At 37.5% G+C, this 22,099-nt stretch overlaps 1 protein-coding gene across 5 annotated transcripts in view; it reads right to left on the reverse strand.

Annotated features, from left to right (window-relative positions):
* The window catches only part of LOC107319315 (neural-cadherin-like), a 41,359-nt gene that overhangs the window by 8,536 nt on the left and 10,724 nt on the right, over positions 1 to 22,099 (reverse strand). For 2 of the 5 annotated variants that reach the window (XM_015874041.3, XM_085551090.1), the window contains exons 4-25: positions 20,967 to 21,168; positions 20,529 to 20,640; positions 19,465 to 19,714; positions 17,382 to 17,524; positions 16,994 to 17,166; positions 15,898 to 16,066; positions 15,040 to 15,210; positions 14,427 to 14,599; positions 13,853 to 14,020; positions 13,028 to 13,277; positions 12,793 to 12,920; positions 11,762 to 11,948; positions 10,958 to 11,101; positions 10,117 to 10,400; positions 7,990 to 9,604; positions 7,291 to 7,384; positions 6,099 to 6,283; positions 5,686 to 5,915; positions 2,746 to 3,023; positions 1,764 to 1,978; positions 1,076 to 1,203; positions 417 to 544 (exon numbers count right to left, since the gene is read on the reverse strand). In XM_015874041.3, coding sequence (XP_015729527.3) covers positions 417 to 544; positions 1,076 to 1,203; positions 1,764 to 1,978; positions 2,746 to 3,023; positions 5,686 to 5,915; positions 6,099 to 6,283; positions 7,291 to 7,384; positions 7,990 to 9,604; positions 10,117 to 10,400; positions 10,958 to 11,101; positions 11,762 to 11,948; positions 12,793 to 12,920; positions 13,028 to 13,277; positions 13,853 to 14,020; positions 14,427 to 14,599; positions 15,040 to 15,210; positions 15,898 to 16,066; positions 16,994 to 17,166; positions 17,382 to 17,524; positions 19,465 to 19,714; positions 20,529 to 20,640; positions 20,967 to 21,168 — 5,427 coding nt within the window. Of the gene's footprint in view, positions 1 to 416; positions 545 to 1,075; positions 1,204 to 1,763; positions 1,979 to 2,745; positions 3,024 to 5,685; positions 5,916 to 6,098; positions 6,284 to 7,290; positions 7,385 to 7,989; positions 9,605 to 10,116; positions 10,401 to 10,957; positions 11,102 to 11,761; positions 11,949 to 12,792; positions 12,921 to 13,027; positions 13,278 to 13,852; positions 14,021 to 14,426; positions 14,600 to 14,999; positions 15,211 to 15,897; positions 16,067 to 16,993; positions 17,167 to 17,381; positions 17,525 to 19,464; positions 19,715 to 20,528; positions 20,641 to 20,966; positions 21,169 to 22,099 lie in introns of those variants that run through there. The other 3 variants (XM_085551091.1, XM_085551092.1, XM_085551093.1) reach the window with 3 other exon arrangements.

Below are 22,099 nucleotides of genomic sequence, written 5' to 3' on the forward strand. Positions count from 1 at the left end.
GACAGATAAGCACCCATACTGTATTTCTGAGGAAAACAAGCTTTCTAAAATAACAGAACCCAATTTTCTCCTTCTGTCTCTGAAATACAGCTGACCAGTGAGCAGAAACTCTGGCCCTTTAAAGTTAAGGGTAATTTATATTTTCTTAAGCATGGCAAAGTCTACTGGGAGTTTAACTGTGGGATACGTTACTGCAATTCAAATGTCTGTGATCAGGTCAGGAAAAGCTGTAATACCCCAGACAGAAAGTTGTCCTACAGCTCTTTTTCTCCTCCCATACTGCAGGAACAAAGACAGTTTTGCACTGATTGAGGTGAGAAACTTAGAAGTTGGCTCAATGCAGTCTTAAAGGCACAGCATCCATGTCTATGCTCTGCAGTTTCTTCCCATCACTCCTCTGAGTCAAGGAAACATACCTGGCCCTTCGGGGAACAGACCCCAAGACTTCACAGTTTGTACGATCATCAGTAGACAGCCATTTGCCCACTCCTTCCATCTCTGAAACAACAGCTGTGCTGCAGCGATCCAAAGTGAATCGAACGTCCTATGGCGAAACATAGGGTTACTGAATTAAGAATTACTGTAAGAATCAGGAAGCAGAATGACAGCAATTCTTCATTTTTTAAATTATTTTTTTCATCATGAAGCAAAAAACATTGGTTTTTCTTTGTTGTTTTGTGTGTGTGTGTGTGTGTGCGCGCGTTTTTGACCTTGCAATAGAAACAATAAAGCTAAAACAGAATCATCTAACAAAAAAGCATTTAATTTTTACCTCTGAGTAATTCGGCCATTGCTACAAAATCTGTAGCTGCATTTGCAAGTAAGCAATTATCTGCTCTTTGCACGTAGGTAATTGATTTCAGCGTTGGACTGATCCTCTGATCCATACATACAGAAGATTACAACATAAGTAGATTTGAAATTGACAATGCTTCCTTCCCAAAATCCATATTACTCATAAAATCTACAAGGATGGTTAGAATAATACATAGAATTATCCAGTCTCTTTTCTCTACGCTCATATATCTGCATAGGTAAATGCCAATATTCTGAAGCAGAAAATCAAATAACTGACCTGGCCGTTGGTTCTCACTTCCAGTTGATGCCATTTTTTGTCTGTGACATTCAGGTGACTTGGAAACTGCAGCATCACAGAACCTGAGCCATGGCTCATCTTCAGCACAGGAACGCCACTGGAGAGTTCTTACACAGCACAGAAAAAATAAATCATCACATCCAGCTACAGGTGTCCTGTTTTGGATATTTTGGCACAGCAGGTGGATGTACTGCTTTTATGGTTATTGCTAGTCGGAAGGTTCAGTATAGAAATAAACCATATTCTCTGACCACCGCTATGTAGAAATACTCATTTAATAGTCTTTTTCTACTTTAGATTGTGCCACTTCTTTTTCAAGAGTCAAACACTACAGCTAATTCCTGATAAGCAATCTGTGGTTTTATAATGCTCTACAACAATAAGCACGTGCAGATTTTACTCCCTCCTAACTTCTCCCCAGGTGTACAAGTAATTGTAAAATAGAGCAGAAGAAATTAATGATTAATAACATCCAACATTACCTTCCAAATAATTAAGAAAGCACCAATTAAGCCATGCATCTTGTATATTAATTAATTCACAATAAAGAAGCAGCTTGTTACTGAAGTGTCAACTTCAGGCAACGAGTGCTACTTGTGTGTGAATTTTCCTGTGATAAGAATGATATGCAAGTAGGTTTATCTTCTCCACACAGTTGCTGCAATACCTATTGCAATGAAGTTTTCTGTATTCCCAGGTTCTGGATTCGATAGAGGACCGCTGTATAATAGAAGTCCATCTGGAACTGTGGTAATGAACTCTAGAGAAAGTGAGCTTTCAAAACAAGGCCTGATGGGACGAAACCATGCATAACCATTTCCATGGAAACTGTGCTTAGTCTGTTGGCAGTCTGGTCCATGAAACGAAGCAGGACAAAGACACCTGAAACAGCACAAACAAAATAAATGTTGAAATTCCCCAGTGTTCAACTGCTTCTTTGGTTCTATATGCAATAAATGTAGAGCTGAAGTCACACTCTGAAGTGGAATAATGGCATCTGCCACCTCAGGCATACAGAGGTGCTCAGCAAATTATTAAAATGCCTTATGAATATAAAAGAATAGTTGGCCACCGTAAAATCTGCATCCAAGAAATATTTCTAAGACCATGACATTGGCAACAACAAACAATTTCACTTGGTAAGCAAAATGAAACATCAAACATTGGTTTGTCAATTTATTGCAGTACTCAGCTCAAATAAAATGTGTCATTTCACCAAAGTAACGCTGCTGTACGCAAGCTGATGTGGCAGAAAAAGTAATTTTCCTATGTAGTGTTTTCTGAAGTCCTTACTGGTTGCTGTTTTCACTACATTCTATTCCCCTCTGCCCCATTGCTACTTAATTCCTATTGAATGAAATGCTCTTAAAAGTGAGGTGCCATTATAATGCCACCATTTTTTTCCCAGTGTTTCTGTTCTTGCAGTATTTCCATCGATATCAGGACTAAAGCAACTGTTCTTGGGCCACTAATAAAGACACTGCACTGTCATTAAGTTTACACTCCAGTACACTTGCAGGTTTTCTGTTTGTCCTTCAGCTAGCATTGCACTCACCATTTTACAAGAGCTGTACCTTGTTAGCTACACTTGGCACTTCTAAAACAAAAGGAAAAAGGTAAGAAAAGGGATGCAATAGAAGTTTCCTCACCTGTAACCATTCAAAGTGTCAATACACATCCCACCATTGAGACAAGGGCTGCGGGCATAGGAGGAACAAGGCTGATGGACTTGGTTCCTGGCAGCACAGGTGCAGACAGCGCTGATGGTGGTTGTCACAGAGACCAAGGACACACTCCCTACATCCACCACTGTTGGGATGTTGCTTACAGAGAGGTGGTTCATACAATCACTGCTCTCGCTACAATTTGCACTCCTACATTCATCCACGTCAATCTGTGAGATGCTCACTTGTAAAGCTGACTGGATCTAAGGGAAAACAGAGTTCAACATATTAACCAATCTTTTCTTTAGTCATGTTTTTTTTTCAGGGGTGAAAGAAAAACCACAACAAAACAAAACAAAAAAAAAAACAGTTAAGCTATCATAAAATTAATGGAAAACTTTAGTTTCCTATTAGCAACACCCCTGTCCACATAGGCAAGAAAAAGGATTTAACAAATGCCATGATTTCATGAAAAACTTTATAAGTAGGAGTATTTCCTGAAAACTTAAATCACTGACATGGTGGATATTGCAGGTGTTAAATCAGTGCTGCACATCACTGATGCTATTGCTCAGGATCAAAGCTCTAACAGCAACGATACTCCGCCTTCCCAGCTGTGTGGTCTACCTCACACTTCCCACACTGACAGCAAACATAACTCGCGCTTAGATATTATACCTTAAGTTCTCAAGTTCTGCATCTACAAGGATGCAGACTGGAAAATGGCAGCATTTAGCTGCGTTCAGTAGGAACTGATTTACACCCTAAGTTTTGTTTCATCTCAAACTGTCTCAAACAAAATACAATCAACTCAACACCTGGGTTGAGTTCTATATATTCTAAATATTCTATCAATATAGAATATTTTATTCTATATTGATCTCTGCTATTTCCTTTATTTCTTATCACTAATTAAAATTAGCTTTGGAAGGCCCAAATAAAGAGGCCTTGTAGTATAGTAAAAGCACTTCCACAAACAGACGTTAAAAATGTACCCAAAACTTCATAATCTGATTTGTATCTGGGGATTTGAACACACTGAATAACATGCATTTATTGGCTAAACCTGAAAACAACAGGCCTCACTATGGATAGCTGCAAACAGTAGAGATACATAAATGTAATGCTAATAATGTGAGATTCTTCTTTGTACACTAAATACATATTTTTTCAAGGGATAAAGTGAATGACAAATACTTTACAAATAGCTGCAAAAAGACCAGAATGAATACACAAATACTGAAGCTTTTGTTTTGTTTTACTTTGCAGTCACTTGAATTCACAGCCCTGAGAAAACTGACCTTTATAATCATTTGTCAAATACCCTCCAATATCATAACACGTATTGAAATCACATCCCCCAAAGGCAAAAAATGTACATTATGTTGACAAGATGCGTCCTGTCAGGGCACTCTGGTGCCTGTTGCTCCCATCAAACACCATTAGCAGGGAGTCAATAATGCACTCTTAGACAGCCATGTAGTACTGTTACAGCAAAGCAGAGTGTATATAAACAATCTCAGCTCCTTTATAGGATTAAAATGGATTATTTCTACTGCTAAAAAAAAATAGTTGTTGTAAAGCTACATCATGCAAACATATTAATTATTTAGCAATTCAATGAATAATTCCAGCACTAATTACTTATTTTATTTATTTATAGCTAAACATTACAAAAATCTGTAGAAATTCTTCAGATATGACCAGTTTTGTGTGAATTGTTGGTGATTAGTCACTAGAGCTATTAATTAAATATTGAAAGGTTATATATAATTAATACTAACAACTTTTTCACTACAACATGTGAAGCAATCCCTTGTTACCACTTTGATGAATTCACCTGCCATATTTTATGGCACAGAATATCTGAAATCTGTGCAATCTTCCATGCTATTGTTGCAATAATTCTACACATAAGCAAAAGAAACAGATGTTACGCTTTATGAATAGCACCTGTATTTTCAACTTGCTCTCCAAGTAAGTTCACACAGTCCACTGTTTAACATTATACAAGATGCAAGGCAGGTGGCAAAAAAGATACTGTTTGATTCCAAGAATCATAGAGACACTAATGTAGTGACACACATCAAAAGTGGGGTTCCTTCTTGAAGCTTCCACAAGATGCACCATGTATTAAATTCAACTTGATTGGGGCAAGATAGATTACATCTGGGTAACTCAGTGGGAATGCAGAAGGTGGTAAGACAGGAGGAGAGTTAGGTATCATCCAGAAGGGAAAGAAAACATATTTTACAACTATTTCCCTCTCTAATAAAAATTTGAGAGGAGGCATCCCATCGTCCTTAAGAGTTATCCTTTCATGAGTTAAATAAAATAATTAGTTGTCTCCATCTATCTAATCTAACTGTTCTTTATATTCCTTCCATCACGGTTGTTTCAACAGGCTGCCACCTCTTTATACAGTAGAACTTCAATCAAGCCTCAACTATAAGGTTTAACCACAAGCAGAAGATTTGGTATTTTGGTCAGCATGTAGAACATTCAAAAAGCTGTCACTTTCAAGGCATTCTCTGTATTACAGTACTACTTTATCCTCCAGGGATTATTCTGATTAATATCAGAGTATGAAATAATTTCTGATAGATTATACAATGAAACTGACTGGAGCAAACACAGGGAATTGCACAACGATTAGGAATGCAGGGACATCTATCCACAACTAGAAGTTGTATCTCCTGCAACTGAGTTCACTCATTGTATTCATGGGATCATGGGGAAAGAAGACAACTTGAATTCAGCATTTACTTGACAAATGTTTTGTCTCAACTGAGGCAAAAAAAAACGTATCTGCAGATCCTGCATATTCTTCCAGTAAAGTTTGTTTGATGGATTGTTTGGAAAACATACCTTGAATAGGTATCCTTCACTCAAACACCGAGTCCATGGGACAACCCTAGAACGTACCTCATTTTTAAATGCTGCCATCTCAGCATGCAGTTTCTCAGGTCTGTAATATGCTGAGCCATCATGAACTGCAAATCTTACATCTGCCTGCTTTCCATCAGTGTTCATCAAACCGAAGACAATGATATCACTAAACTTAACTGATAGCATTTTTGCCAGTAATTCCTTGAACAAGTTGTATCTGTTTTTGCCACGTTCACCGCTCTGTATAAACTCCTCTGCAGTGATATCTGAGTTTGGGATTCAAAAATAGATAAACACGAAATAGAGGTTAATCTCTCAGCTTATTTAGCAATATGGAAACATACAAGAAAATGCATCTGCCCTATAGTTGTTTCTAAATCAAAATCATCAAATAAGTCATTCAATAGAGAAGCAGCTGATCTAAACTCTCAGCAGGCACTAAAACAAACCTGAGAGACGCACAGTGGCCGAGTTTTGTATGGCTTCATTTTCCAGCTCTTTTACATGGATTTGTACTGTAGATATAACATCAGGACAAACTCCATCAGAAACTCTGACTTTTAAGTTGTATATTCCTTGAGGGGCATTATCCACCATCATCAATGAACCAGTTCTCTGATTTATTCTGAAAGACCTAGACATAAACCTTCAGTCAGGAAAACTTAATAAATCCAAACCGAGAGCTTACATTAATGATTAATTTAATTCACAAAGCCTTAAACATTGTTACAAAGGCTATAGATCAAAACTTATGGGAATCCACAAACAACATCAACTAACAACCAGAAAGAGCTCAGCATAGAAAAACAATTTGCAGAGCTTATACAAAGATGTTCCTTCCACTTCCAAAGCCCTAAACCTTCCCTGTCCTGAATCAAAGCAAACAGTCGATAGAAGTGGAATTCAATATAGCCATAATGTGTATAGGACTACAGGAAAACAGAAACTGGCAGAAACACACACAGTCATTCAAGTTTCTCGTTAATCCATACGGAATAGGAAAAAGTTAGTATGAAATCTCTGACATACTTTTCACGTGCCACCTCAAAGGGACAGTAATCAGTAACTACAGATATATTCTATGAATGTTACTATGACACTGTAGCCTCCTAAAATGGAAGCAGTCCCAATGGCTACTGATAAATACACTAACTCCAAAAAGTTAAGAGTTATGGCTTTCCAATGCAATTGTGAATTGTCATCACAGATACCATGGAATTGGCTTCCTCTTTTAATGAAATGATTATATTATGCACCTTGGAATTTGTGATTCGTATTCTACCAGCTCTAATGATAAGTGACAGGCAGTAAAAGCTTTGCTGAGTTTTAAATTGGGTCTTACAGAATGTGTATGTTCTTAAAAAATTAAGGATTAAAAACAAACATCACAGTGTGAGCCTGCTTTCCCTATAGTAAGAAAAGAAAGAAAAGAAAATCATTTCATGCAGTAAGCTCTTGGTAACTAGTTACCAGGGCTTTGCTTGTTTTTGTTCTGTTCTTGTTAAGTACATTCAAAAGTATGTTCTTTAAGACACAATAATCCCAGTACTGTCTACATCCTCAGCATAAAGAAATACACGGTCAGTAAAATAATTACAGAAGCATAAGTATTATTGATTTTGACACAAATACAATCCTCACTTGAACAGCTTTCCTTCAGAGAGGAATGTTTTATTGTCCCACTCATCCTGATCTGGTGCAAACACTTCCCCAAGCACTGTTGTTGACCATTTTCCTGTTGAGATAAATTATAATAAATCTGCATTTAATTTTTGCTTTTGGGCGCACTTTATATTCCACAGCATTCATGATTGTGATAATTATTTTCAGATTCCTGCTTAATTTGGTGATGGCTATGATCCAAGATTCTTAAAACACTGCATAGCCTGTCACTGATTTCTGACACTTCTGGAGAGGTGAGTATACAATGGATGTCACAGGAAGGCATAAAGGTCAAGCACAACCCAATACAATACGAGATACATGAACAGAACTCTATATGAAATTCTCAGAATTTAAAAAAATTAAAGTTTAAAAAAATAATAATAATCACAACATCAGGAGTGAAAACCACAAACCACCATTGCTACACTTCTGTTTCGGCCAGCACACAATTGGAACCCAGAAAAAGAGGGAAAGCACCTTGTAGGGTACAACTGGGAGAGAAAGACATGACCAAGAATAGGAAATGAGCAAGAAGCCACTAAGCTGTTCCAGATCTTGGCCATTTCAGGCTCCTGTGGTCTGTCACAGAAGTGGAAGATCCATTAAAAATAGAAAAACTGTTCTGAAATAATAAAATTTGCAGCCCAATACAGAACTATATCAGATAACACTTACCTTTGTTACTGTAAACATAGACATCCTTATGGCCAGATTCATGGCAGTTGTCATTTTCATCACCAATTGTTATTGTTAAGGTGTTTGTAGAGCTCATAACTGGAATCCCACTATCTGTTATTACTATTGGCAGATGAAACACCTTCTGCTTTTCTCTGTCAAAGGATCTCAGAGCAGTTATGGTTGCAGTGTCGTCTCTGTTGTCAGTAAGAGAAAAATCCAAAGAATTCCAATAATCTGGTGGCAATGAAAATGTAAACGGTGGCCCATTTTCCTCGCTGTCTGGATCATAAGCATGAAGTAGTTTTGATGAATGATTCATGTGCACTATTTCAGGGCTCAACATGTTTTCCCAAACTACTGGCATGTATGGTGCCTCAAACCTTGGTCCATTGTCGTTAACATCAAGCAAGTTAATTAAAACCGTAACACTTCCAGTTTCAGCAGGTGTCCCTTGATCTGAAGCTTGCACAATCAAACTGTATTTCTGAATGACTTCACGATCTAGTTTATTTGCCACAATCACATGACCATGCTGGTCAATGACAAATTGCCTCATAGGATCCGAATCGGACTTTATAGAGTATATAATGTTTCCATTCAAACCTGAATCCTTGTCTGTAGCTCTCACTGTGATTACTGTAGTACCTACAGGCATGTTTTCAAGAATAGGGCTTGTCTGAATGAGCTGAGAATGGAAAGCTGGACTGTGGTCATTAGAGTCTTCAACTTCAATCAGGCACACAGCAGTACTAGAAAAATCAACATCTTCCACTTTAATAGTAAGATTAAACTGTCTTTCATTTGCTTTTTCAAAATCCAACTTTTTTTTCAGTCGGATAGTGGCACATTGCCATTCTTTGTCATTCTCAATATAAAACTTCTGATCGTGGTCTCCCCTGATGATACTGAATGTTAAGCGAGCGTTTTCCCCACCATCTGCATCTGTTGCAGACACTCGCAGAACTTCTGAGTCGATGGCAGTGTTTTCAGGAATTGCCACCTGCCACATCTCTTTTGTGAAATTAGGTACGTGATCATTGACATCTGCAATCCAGATGGTGGCAGTACCAGTTCCTGTCAGCCCTCCCCCATCTCTTGCTTCAACGGTAAGGAAGTAAATTGCAGTCCTTTCTCTGTCTAAAACTCCTCCTGCCACATGGATGGCACCGGTATTGGGATTGATATCAAACATGTCACTACCAAACTCATTTTTTACATTCTCTGTTATCCTGTAAGTCAAAACAGCATTAAGACCTACATTTGGATCATCGTGATCAACTGCACGCATCTCCATGATGAATGTACCTGCAGGAGAATTTTCAAAGACACTCCCATTGCAATCATCAGGCATGCATGTGAACGTGGGTGCATTATCATTTATATCCCACACATTAATAATTACATCAGCAAATCCTGTAAGTCCTTCTCCACCTTCATCAGTAGCTAATACAACAAATCTCCAAAGTGCTCTTTCTTCCCGATCCAGCATCTTGTGTGCATAAATGCTTCCCGTGTACTCATCTATTGTGAAAATATCAGCAGCACCATGCCCATGCAATGAGTAACTCAAATCTCCTTTGTCCACATCACTATCAGGATCATTTGCCATAACCTGAAAAAGTATTGAAAACAGGTACAATAATTATAAAATGATTACATTACATCCTGTGTGCCTCTATAATCTAACAGAGTCAAAGCAAAAGCATATGACATCCTATTAATATGTGCATGTTAGATGGCAATTGAGAGGTGGGACAATTAAGAGTAGTTAAATGTCTTTCACACTACAATAACAACGTAGTGTATTACACTACTACAATCACCTTATATTTTTTCATATTTATAGAGGTAATTTAACTATATTATTCTGATAGCTACTTTAAAGTGTTAATGATGTATTTTTTAGGATCGCAAATGATCCATTCTGCTTATCTTGCTTACTATATCTCTGTAATTATTTTTCCATAGAAGTCCATTTCCCTTCTTCAACTGACAAAAATATTCAGTAAAACTACAGTACATTAATATATATGTGCTGGATCATTATTCACATGATTGTACCAGAGTAACCTGTGCTCTTTCACTGAAATATTACAATCTCTGAAAGCACATGAAGCACACTACCTGAAGCACAAAGACTGGTAACCCATCCAGTTCTTCAATTATACTTCCATAGTACTCATTGATAGAGAAAACTGGAGATTCGTCATTTTGATTCACGACATTGATGATAGTAACTGCATAATCTTCCCATTTCCCATCAGAAGCCAACAAGTGGATCTCATATACTTTTGTTTCTTCATAATCCAGTGGCTGGGCAATAAAAATAGCTCCCGTTTCTGGCTGTACACCAAGCACTCCTCCTGTGTTTCCAGCAGTGATCTGATAACGCAACTTAGCATTTGTTCCTGGCAATTAACAATAGTATCAGAAAAAAAAAAACCCCACAATTTCTTGAAGTACATTGAAGCATGGGATGTTGAGATGAAGCACAACTCATAACTGATGATTTTTGGTATTATCCTTCGATGACGTTTTAAAATCTGCAGCTGTGCCAGACTACTTACCCAGAAGTTCAGATTCAGCTATGACAACGGGTACCAAAAAATAACATTTCACTGTCCATGAACAAAGTAGTCGAACTTTACTAGGACATAAAAATGTATTCATTTGTCAAAAAAAAAAAAAAACCAAAAAAAAAAACCAAAAAAAACCCAAACCCACTCTAATAAATTTTTGCTGGCACTGAAATCATTCCCCTTTATCCCACATTAGTGCACTGCTTCATAAAATAGGAGTCACTTGATTTGTGACTCCATTATGAACTAGCATTCACAAGTGATCGGTTCACACTCAAAGTTTTAAAATCTAAGGCAATCTTCCTAACACCATTAAATATTTCTTGGTGCACTGAGATTAACACATTAATATTTTAAAAACAGCTAAGGGAATTCCAATGCTTTACCTTCATCTTCATCATTAGCACTGACTGTAATGATAGTTGAGCCCACATCCTGATCTTCATCCACATTTACTTCATAGACACTTTGAGTGAAGACAGGCTTGTTATCATTCACATCAGTGATAAAAACACGCACATAGGCTGTGTCTAGAGAGACAAGAAACAAGAGGTTAAAATACTCAGCTGTACTTCTGTCAGCTACAATTCCTTAAACTGTCCAGCGGTACATTAAATGAAGACTAATCTGTAGACAATACAGAAACAAACCCTTAGGGTTGAAGACAATATACATACCAATATTACTCAAAAGCACTTGGATATCAAATGAACTTCACATCGAATTTGCTTAAAGTGATAATATATGAATAACTGATGCCTAATATGGCACTTGTATAGTTTTAAGTCATAACTTTTTGTCCTTAAGCCACAAAAGTCAAGCTAAGTCTTTATTTTGGCACAGCTGTCAATTGAGAATAAGAATTTCTGTCTCAAACTTTCCTCCTTCATACTTCTTCACGACCCAAACAAGGTCTGTATCTTATGGATGGGTGCATCTCCACTAGGCAGAAAATGCTCTTTGAACTCTAACTATGAATCCCTATTCTTTTTTTAGTTTCAGAACAAAAAACTTGCTTGACCATCACAATCATCATTTTAAAAATTCCTTTCAGAAGACAAAACAGACAAAATGTTTAATAATAATAATAATGGAAAGGAATATTAAATGTTAATCTTGCATTTCAGAGCTTCTGTTTTCAGATACCAGCCCAGGCAAAATCACACTTGTCACAGGTAACTGTTTCTTACCAGAATTTGGCCTCCCATGTTTTCCAGGTCGAGCTGATTCAGAGCCATCAACTGACTCAACTTCTAAAAGATAGGATCCCTTCTTCTCTCTGTCAAACACTGAGGCAGTGTATATTGAGCCTGTCTGTGAGTCCAAGTGAAAACATGCATAGTCTCCACTCTGGTCATGTAACAGAGAGTAAGTTATCTAAAGGATTAAAAACAAGCTGTTAAATCTATACTTTCACTGGATAGGTTGTAACTAAAGTACTTAAAGAGAGGAAGACCAACAGCTGAGAACTTGATTCAAGAAAACAAAGTAAAAATGTAAGTTTGAGAAATCTCTAGGTTAAAGTCAATTAACCTGAAAAAAATTTGTCATGTCTAATTGATTCATGAGTTCACCATCACATGTACACAGCATTTGTGCAACAGCATTCAAACTTAGCTCAACATTCCAGGAACTAACATAATAGCCATGTGTGAGCTGAATGTGCTCACTGCTATGGACTATGTTCTCATTTCTGTATATGTATGTTTTGATGCACTTGACTTCAGCTTTCATTTTTGCTCCTCAGAGGGAAAATATCTCGAATATCTTGAAAGTTTGCTTTCAAGGCTGTGCCTACTTTAGATTCCTAATATCAGTAGTGAATGCCTCCCATAGTTTACTACTCACAGAAGCATTTAATAACCTTTTCATTAATTTGATTATTAATATTGATATTCATCAATAACTTTTTCATTAATTTGTCCAACTACATTTTAGGCCAGTGTAGACCTTTCAAAAGCAGAGCATTCTATAGCAAGGAGTTTTTCATCTGAACTATGTATTGTATAAAGAAATATTAGTAAGTATGAAAGAAAAAACAATAAATATATTTGCATTTTTGACATGACAGAAAACAAGTAATTAACTAATTTATTCCTCCTCAAGTTTCTTTAGTAGCCATCCCTTTCCTAGGCTGAGGACTCCTACTCAGTCATTGTTTAATACCAAATCTATGTGACTGTACATTTCATTACATAAAACACAGATCCCTCTTGCTTACCTCACCATTCTGACCAAGGTCACGGTCAGAGGCAGAGACCTGAATGACAAATGTCCCAGTACCAGCTCCCTCTGCTACCGAGGCGTCATAAATAGATGAGGTGAAGAATGGGACGTTGTCATTAACATCTAAAGCATCAGAAAGAGCACATAAAGAGGAAAGTATAAAACAGAGTAAAAAAAAAAAATACAAAAAGCAAGCATAAGATTATGTGATCACTGAAGAACTTACAAACCTGTTACATTAATATAAATCATAGTGAATGCTGCCAGAGGAACTGCAGCAACACTCTGTGCTCGAACTCTCAGCAGAAAGTTCTTTGTTGTTTCATAATCCAGTAGCTCAGCTACCAGGATTGAAGCGGAGCCATCAACTCTGTTTGGTGTCAAGTAGAAGCGAACTGGCATGTTGGTGTCCGGAACAAGTCCCTCTTCTAGGCTGTAAGTCACACGAGGATCACCAAAGGGAGAAGTTGCTTTGATTCTCTGCATAGTTCAAAAAATTTGCATAATCAACAGGTTTTTAAGTACAGTAACATCTCTAAAGGATTCACCAACTCTTCCAGATCCTCAGCTCTCAACTGGAAACACTAAGACAAGTCTTGCTGTTTATCAAATCCTAACCCTACCTGACACATCTCCAGGCACAAAGAGCTGCAGCCAAAGGTTGCCAGCCACTACAAGTTTGGTTCTTCAGGACATTATTCTCAAAGCATGTACTTTGGAATTGCTTTGTAAAACTCATCTGATTGCCTGCTCTGAGAAATCAAACTGAGCAAGTAGAAGTATTTTTAGTCCAATAATCTCAGGTAAGACAGCAGCATTCAGAATAGTGGAATTCATTTACCTATAGTGTTCAAATGGGAAGGAAATCAAATAGCAATTATCCTCACATAAATTAAAGAAAAATTCTGGTTATTGATAGCATTTTTGAATGAAAAGGGATAGCAGATGACCAGCCACCATAATTTATAAAACCATTATTAAAGCTCACTAGTTCAGTAAACAAGCACATTCAGATACTCTAAAGCCTTAAAACATCAAGTGTGTCCCAAACTTACCAAAACTAATGCATCTCGTGTAGTATTCTCTGGAATGACAACTTCATAGCTGTCTCTTTCCCACTGTGGAGGCTGGTTTTCTGCACTCATAACAGTTACAACAAGTTCGACTTTACTGCTCCTATTGCCTCCATCTGTAGCAATAATATCTCGAATTATAGATGACCTCTGAACAGTAAAAAGGGGTTCATTACAGAAGGTTTTGATCAGGGCACAGGTGAGCTTTATTAGCAAAGTTTTAGCAAAGACTATGTGAAGCTAAAGGCATACTTAAGAAAATCTGTGCAAAAGGAAAACATCCACAAATGGAAAGAATATGAAATAGGTGCAAAGTTGCTAATAAAATCTATTTTCTTCATTCAATATTGTTGGTAAATATCACTATTTATCTCAATAAACCTTAACGAATTTCAGCACACTAAGTTTAAAGCAAACAGCCTTAGGTTTAATTTTAAAACGATATATTGACCCTTTAAAGTGAAGGGATAGCATGGCAGTAAGGAAAAAGCAATGACCTCAGTCCCTCCTATGGCATATTGAGAAGAGCACTTGAAAAGGAAAATAAGCACCATACCTGAGAGATGGGTTGGTTAATAAATATCCAGCCACTAGTGGGATTAATTTGTAAATAATCTGTTTCCTCATTTGCTATGGAGTATGTGATGGCAGCATTTGAGCCGTAGTCATCATCACGGGCTGTAACACGAAGAAAGCTGGTCCCAACTCTTGTGTCCTCTCTTAGGAAATCTAATGTAAGGAAAGGATTTTTCAGACTAATATTTCAAACTGATCATCAGTTCACTAAACTACCATGAACACTGAACATCTTACCATGAGACATAGGGAAATACTGAAGTAAAAATGTGTAGAAGATACAACTTTATCCTCCTTGGAACAATGGACCAAAATGTCAGAACCCATTTTCTAGGACTGGTATATTTTAACTAACAGAATATCAATCTTTGCTCACAAAGATTGTGCACTCACAAAGGCCCATTAGCTAAAGTTGTACTTGTTATGTCACACATCATGCAGAACAACAATTCTGCAATTAAACTAAGTGCATCTCTGGCTACAGTCACTCAGTCACAAGGCTTACTGTCAACACAGACAAAATCCAAAAACCTTAGACATCAGGTAAGCTCACAGTCAAGGCACTGAAACGCTATCCAATGACTCTCAATTACATTCATAGTGGGTGTTTTCAAATCTGGGATCATTGTCATTTTGGTCCAGAATGACAACGTTTATCTGACATATTCCAATGAGAGGTTCTGCTGCCTGGTCTGTTGCTGTCACAGTGACAGGATATTCCCTCTGTTTTTCTCGATCAAATACCTGGACAGTTGTCAGAACTCCTGAGAACAAATGAAATATGAGTGTTAGAATACTATGCATCTGAGAACACAATATTTAGGTGTTTATTTGACCATCAGTAAATACACTGAGATACAACCCAATAGGTTAAATACATCTGTAATGTGATTTTTAGGTTTAAAGCTTCAGTCATGAGACTTAATCTCAAGAACTTTAATCACTCATGCAGACACAAACTTCACATACACTTACATCTTTGGTTCAAAAGAAAGATAAATACCAACTAGCTTTAAGTGATGAAGTTTATAAAAATGGTTTATTTCAAAGCAAGTAAGGGATATAAGACATGTCCCGTGATCTACCCTCTGAAGCTTCCATTTGAATTTAGTTTTGCCCTTCTAAGAGTTTTAGTCTCTTGGTCATTTGTAAGACTATTCTGTGTTTGGATACATCATTGTAAGATAATGTGCACTAAAAATAAGTATTCCTTACTAATTTGCTTACAAAGCCACTCAGGTTATTTTACACAGCAGAATTTCCACATTTTAGGGAAAATATCAAATACTGAAATAGAACCAGTAAGAAACTACATATTTCATGGAATTAATACAGCTTGCATCTTGTCTACTGTCAAAAAATTCAGTGAACAGCACAAAGTCTGTTTTTATTTCAGCTAGTTTTCCATCAGTGTTTCCACATGCCAGTATCAGTTCTGCCATTCACTTTACCTGTGTCAGGATGAATACTAAATGCTGGTAGGACACCATCTCTGTGCATCAAGCCATATCTCACTACCCCATTGGTTCCTTCATCAGCATCAGTGGCTTCAACTTGCAGTACAACTGTCCCTGAGGGTTGGTTTTCCAACACAGAAGCATGTTCCCTATAATAATGACACTAAGGAAAACAAAAAAATCAAAACAAAACAAAACATACCTTGCTGTTTGACTTAAAGATATTAAAGGGAAAATGACAACATAACAATAACTACTATTTAGCCACATTTCTTAATTTACACACTTCGCTTTGTGGTTTTGTTGTTACATGAACACTGAACAACTACCAGCTGGTTAAAATATTAGGATGAAAAGTGCAGCTGCATGTACTTCCAAATGCAAATATATTTCTATGTTAGCAAAAGCCTTACAAAAAAGAGTGCATACATTTGCCCAAACCACCACTGCTCTGGTCAAAAAGGGACTTCCAAACAAAGTAAGACTGCAAAGAATGGATTAATGACAATCTACAAAATCAATACGAACAGTCACATTTTCCACTAATATATTGGCCATCAGCATCAAACTTTAAATTTGTAGACAACAGAATGTGAATAACAGCAAATATTCTGAAAACACATTCAAGCATTTATTTTTCACAGTACTTAACCATGTAACCATCTTCTTTCACTTCTTTCATCAATTCCAGATGCAAATTGGCCAAAAGAAGCCCATTAAATTTAGAGAGGTGTTCTGGAATGTTTTGTCTCAAGTCCACTGGATGGATAAACCAAACCCATCCCTCACATTTCATACTGAAGCTCCAAAAGGTATTCAATAGGTCCTAACTTCTAAAATGCCAGAGATGAGGTGGGGTTCAGGAAAGGAGTGCTCACAGGGGCTGCTCAGCCATGAGAGAAGAATGAAGCACATGAGGCTCAGCAGAGAAATGTGAGAGTTGGAGAAGATCAGGGCATCAAAAGTAGAGAGGAAAAAAGAAGTGGATAACCTCTTGAACTACTTATCTGCTGTGTCACTTGCAGTGACAACAGCCTTAAACATTTACTACCCAGTCCAATGCATATGACTTAGTCTCATATATTTGTACCTTCTGGAAGACTGGTTTGTTGTTGTTGACATCATCAATTTTCACAATAACCTGGGCAGTGCTTGTAAGAGAACGGGGCCCTCCCGAGGCGTTATCATCAGCAGCTGTGACATTAAGTACATACTCTGTCCCCTGCAGCTTTGGAAATGGGCTTGAACGAAGTCTAACAAGCCCTGTAAACACAACAATAGGTTGCATTTTTTTATACATTAACCGATTTTTGTTACTCTTCTCAGTAGTAAGCAAGACAACACCCATTCAGATTTACCTACTGAGAAACAAACCTCAAGGCTGCTACAGTCCAGCCTACTCAGATGCTGCATGCTCATACTTTTGTTTGTGATCACTTTTTGTCTGCTGTAGCAGCAAGGGGCTTATACATTATTACCTTTCTTAGGGTCGACAATAAAGTTTCCTTTTTGATTCCCAGAGGGAATATCATAAGTCACTCCATCTCCATCAGGGTCAACAGCACTGACTGTAGCTACCAATGTATTTGGGCCTGCATCTTCGGAAACGAAGCTCCTGTAGCTGTTAAACAGAATTATGATCATCTATGAAACTTAGATAGAAAAAAAAAAAACCTATAGGACTTCTACTTACTATATGTATAAATGGTATTGCAGAAATCTCTAATTTATTACCGTAATTACACTACTAATATGCTAATTTGTAACAAAATTAAACGATAGCACTGATGATTTATTCAACTTCCTATTTCTTATGTCTTTCTATGTTTACCTCCTGTAGATCTCTGTAAACTTCCAGCCGTGTTGATGTTTTCAAGCTTACCTTCACAAGGTTTGAGCTAAATGCAGAACTTACTGATTTATTTTGTCCATTTAAGCTACACAATTCACAGAATCAAAGCAAATATTTAAAAAAAAAAAAAATTAGAAACACTGTCTGTTATAGCGTTTTGCACACGTTGCCAAAGTAGTTTCAGTACAGACTTTGCAGCAGCAGGACAAAGATCAGATATGGGGGTATGTGCATAATGTCAGTTTTACAAAAATCTCTCCTCGGGACCAGGCACATCACTGACACTGTAAGCTCTTAAGAGGCATTATCAGCCTAAGCTTAATGCTCTCGGTAGTAGAAAAGCCCCCTGCTTTAACAAAGTCCCAAATACTTATTTTCTCTGACTGGATTTGGCATTGGCTGGGCTAAGTGTACAACAGACCAGCCTATGGTGGATATCCCAAAGCTCAGCCACAACGATGTGTTACAGCTGGCTCTGCCCAACAGCACAGATAAAATACATGGGTATCACTGCGCTCAGAAAACTTAGGTCTGCTTACGGGTCCACTCTCCACATTTCATAGCAAATATAATCCTCAAGACATCAGCTGTTACATAAAATAATTTACTCTTGACACCTATATATCATTCTGCAGAGATCAGCATAAAACTCAAAGGAAAAGGAGACAGATGCACAGAAAACCTCTCGCTTGTATTTGCTGTCCCAGTATGAGTTCTCACCACATTTTCAGCAACAGCTTTTTATTCTCCCCCAGTTTAATATGTGATTTATTAAAAGAAGTAAATTATTGTGGTTTAGCTCAATCACAACCCTAGTATGCTACCTTAACTCCTTATCTGGAATGCAAATGAGCAGCAATTCTGATAACTGTGAAAATGAAACCTAGGGACAGAAGAGTTCGAGTCATCAGAAAAGGTCACTTAAAAAGCAGAAACTGGCAAAATGAGAGAGTAGGTGCTTTAAGAAGAACTGATGAAAAAGGGGTCCTGGCAAGCAGTCATGAATTTACCCTGGATTGTAAATCTATTTAAACAAAGGGCAGGTAGGACAACATTATCATCTTGGTTTGTATTAGCCTTGCAGAGGCTCTCAACAGAGCCAATTTGTGGGTGTTCACAATGAATTTCTCTGACAGAAAACTTCATCTATGCTCAGCTACTTCCCAAGTTGCCACAATCCATATAGTTGATAAAAGCTCGTGTATGCAGGAAAAAGCTACTTAAAATGCATCAGTAAATGGAATTTCTAGCAAAATGCTGCTTACTTATTAAGAAACCAACAAAGAGATCAGCTGAAGATCACAGAATTGCAGGGGTTGGGAGGGACCTCAAGAGATCATGGAGTCCAAACCCCTGCTACACAGGTTCTGCACAGCAGGTCCCCCAGGCAAACATACAGGCAGGTCTTAGATTTCATGAATGGAAAACAATTAATTGTTATGATACTACTGTAATTTCATTTTCAACTGATCTAAAACTAACTAGGAGAAATGCAAGATCTGTCAAAAGAGACTGTCTAGATACCATCCCTATCTAAATACATACACAAGTCTTTTTTCTTCAGCTGTAAGAGGGTCTCTGCTGTCAGTCTAACGCTCAAACTTGATTGAACCTAAGCCAGTTACCATCCTATAATAATCAGTCTTCTGACCAAAACAACAAAAAAACAGTAACAGTCAAATAAAAGAGATTTAGGAATATATATTTACATTGCCTGGGAAAACTCAGGAGCTTCATCATTTATATTTGAAATATGGATCCTAACAGTTGCTGTCCCAGTCTTTGGATCTTCCCCTTTATCCACAGCCATAATTATGAACTCATAAAGATGGTCAGGTCGTTCATAGTCCAGTTCTCTTGCTGGGAATATAGTACCATGAGAAGTAATACTGAAGTCTGGACTCAAAGTGTAATACAATATTTCGGCATTTTCTTTTGAATCACAGTCAGTGGCTGTCACTGTCAGAAGAGAAAGACACTGTGTAGATCAGAGTCTATGAATTGGAATGTGAGTACTTTAACAAGAGAATTAGTGCATAATATAAAACTGTAATAGCATTGCCTTGGCATGTAGTGCTCAAAATGATTCATAAAACCGTGCTGTACCCTGTGCTTTTATTCAACCAGTCTCTCAAGGTAAGTTATAGGGGGATGAAAAAAACATGTTAAGGACCCTGATTGAATTAAGCCACTAGATCTTGCTACTGATAGGTTTAAAAAGCCCAGTATTACCAAGAACATATTCCTACACAGAGCTATATATACTCACATCCATCTGATATATACTGTTGACTAAAGATCATTTGGACAGATTAGACTCTGTGTGATTAAAGATAAAACATTTACATACAGTACTTAACTGATGCAAATGAAAATAATGAACTTGTCAGATCCTGCTCAAAACCCACAAAAATCTAAAAACACTAGAAGAGTACTGACAGGCTACCATCAGTACAGGATAAATCACTGTGTAGAACAATAGCAGGTTATAAAATCCTATTTACCAGGAAACAGTAATTCCTCTGTGGTTTAATTTCCTTCTTACCCTCAAGTTTTATAAAAACTTTGACTATAGGTGAAAAACCTGTTTCCTTCATGTCTTGTCCTCCAAAATTGTTTGGGCTGTGGTAGTAGTCAATAACTATGACCAATTCTGGAAGATGCCAAAGAGTTGCTCCTACCTCATCCTGAGGCTTCCTAAAGTGAAATCTAGTTAGTGGAGGGGGAAAAAACATTCGTACTGAATGTAACAAATGGTTTTGAAGGTACTAACCTTGTAGAAGTGCAGTAGTCATAGTAACTGTTTCAGGAACACTAACTTTGCTGTAAATGGACTGATGGAATTCTGGAGCGCAATCGTTCACATCAGTGATTACAACCACAACCTCAGTGGAAAGAGAGTGAGTTAAATGGCATCCAAGTGGAACAAGGTAACAACTCCATTGCTCTAGAAATACTGGATGGAAGAATTAGCTGAGACCTCCAGAAGCCATAGCACATAGGAAAATTCATTTTGCATATATTGCTCTTTTCTTGCTGAGGATTGCTTAGATATTAGATCATACATTTGGAACTGTCAAGTCCTCGTCCCCCACAGCAACATTTCTATTCATATTTTTATCTCCATAGCAAATCTGTACAGAGATGGGGAAGGACTCAAGAGGAACACAAAAACATACAGACATATAGAACACCAGAGGTGAACACCTACCTCAGCTGCACTACTGAATTGTTCATTTTCCTCTGCTCTGACCAAAAGAAGGTACTGGTGTTGGTCACTCTCGTAATCCACGCTCCGTGTTAAGCTGATATCCCCTGTTGCCTGATCAATGCTGAACAGACCGCTTGGATTGGTTAGCAAAGCGTAACTCAGGGATTTGTTTTGATATGATACAGCACTGACCCTAAGAAAGCTGCAGTAAAAAAATATAGAAGTCTCTTAAGCATATAATAATTCAACAGTGAAAAATACGGTAAAAAATACTACACATCAGAAACAGCAGCAATCCCATAGATCTGATTAGAGCAATACATGATGATAGCTCTACCTGAACTCCAAATTCACATATTTAATAACATAGTATTTTGATCATCTTGAGATTAAACGGAAAAAGATAAGATTCTTGCAAGCTGAGCACAGTAAGGATTAAAACCAGAGAAACAGAGGACTTTATTTTGTAGCAACTGAATTTTGCTCTATCTTTCTTATCAGGCAGTGATGATTCTAAGGCAGGAAACATAAGATGCAAAATAATGACAACATAGTTAATTTGCTGCTCCAGTTGTACTGCTCTAATGTTTCATATACTTGCAAACAGGGAAAAGGCATCCACTGACCATGTGCCTGCAGCACTGCACACAGAACTACATGGTTTTAGCTTATCTGGCAATCTTTTTTCCTGTAGAAGTGCTTGAAGCCTTCAAGTGGGAAATGTATTTGCAGCGTGAGGTAGAGAAATACATGATAAAATAGTAATTGTTAAGGGGTTTAAAGCAGAATATTAATTCCTCAAATGTCTGTTGCATTATTGTGATTATTTCATAAGAGAAAGGATTCCATCCCCCAGAAGAGCCCCACAGCATGTAAGATCCACTGACAACTGCATTCAGAAAGACAAAGCTCTGTTTGTCTGAACACTTCTGTCCTTTCCTTATTTCTGTGCTGCTGCCTTCTAAACTCCCTCAGGTGCAATGCTGAAACACTGCAAAAGGTTGCTGTAGGTCACTTTCTTGCTTTATTCTTCTGTCTTATCATTCTGTAGTCTCAGTCAGTTTAAGCCAGCACAAGACCATGTTCCTGCCAATAGGAATTACTTTGCTTTCCTTTTCTCTCTCCACCCCAGC

This window comes from Coturnix japonica, chromosome 6, assembly GCF_054131305.1.
Source record: "Coturnix japonica strain WE chromosome 6, WE-NBRP24, whole genome shotgun sequence".
NCBI lineage: Eukaryota > Metazoa > Chordata > Aves > Galliformes > Phasianidae > Coturnix > Coturnix japonica.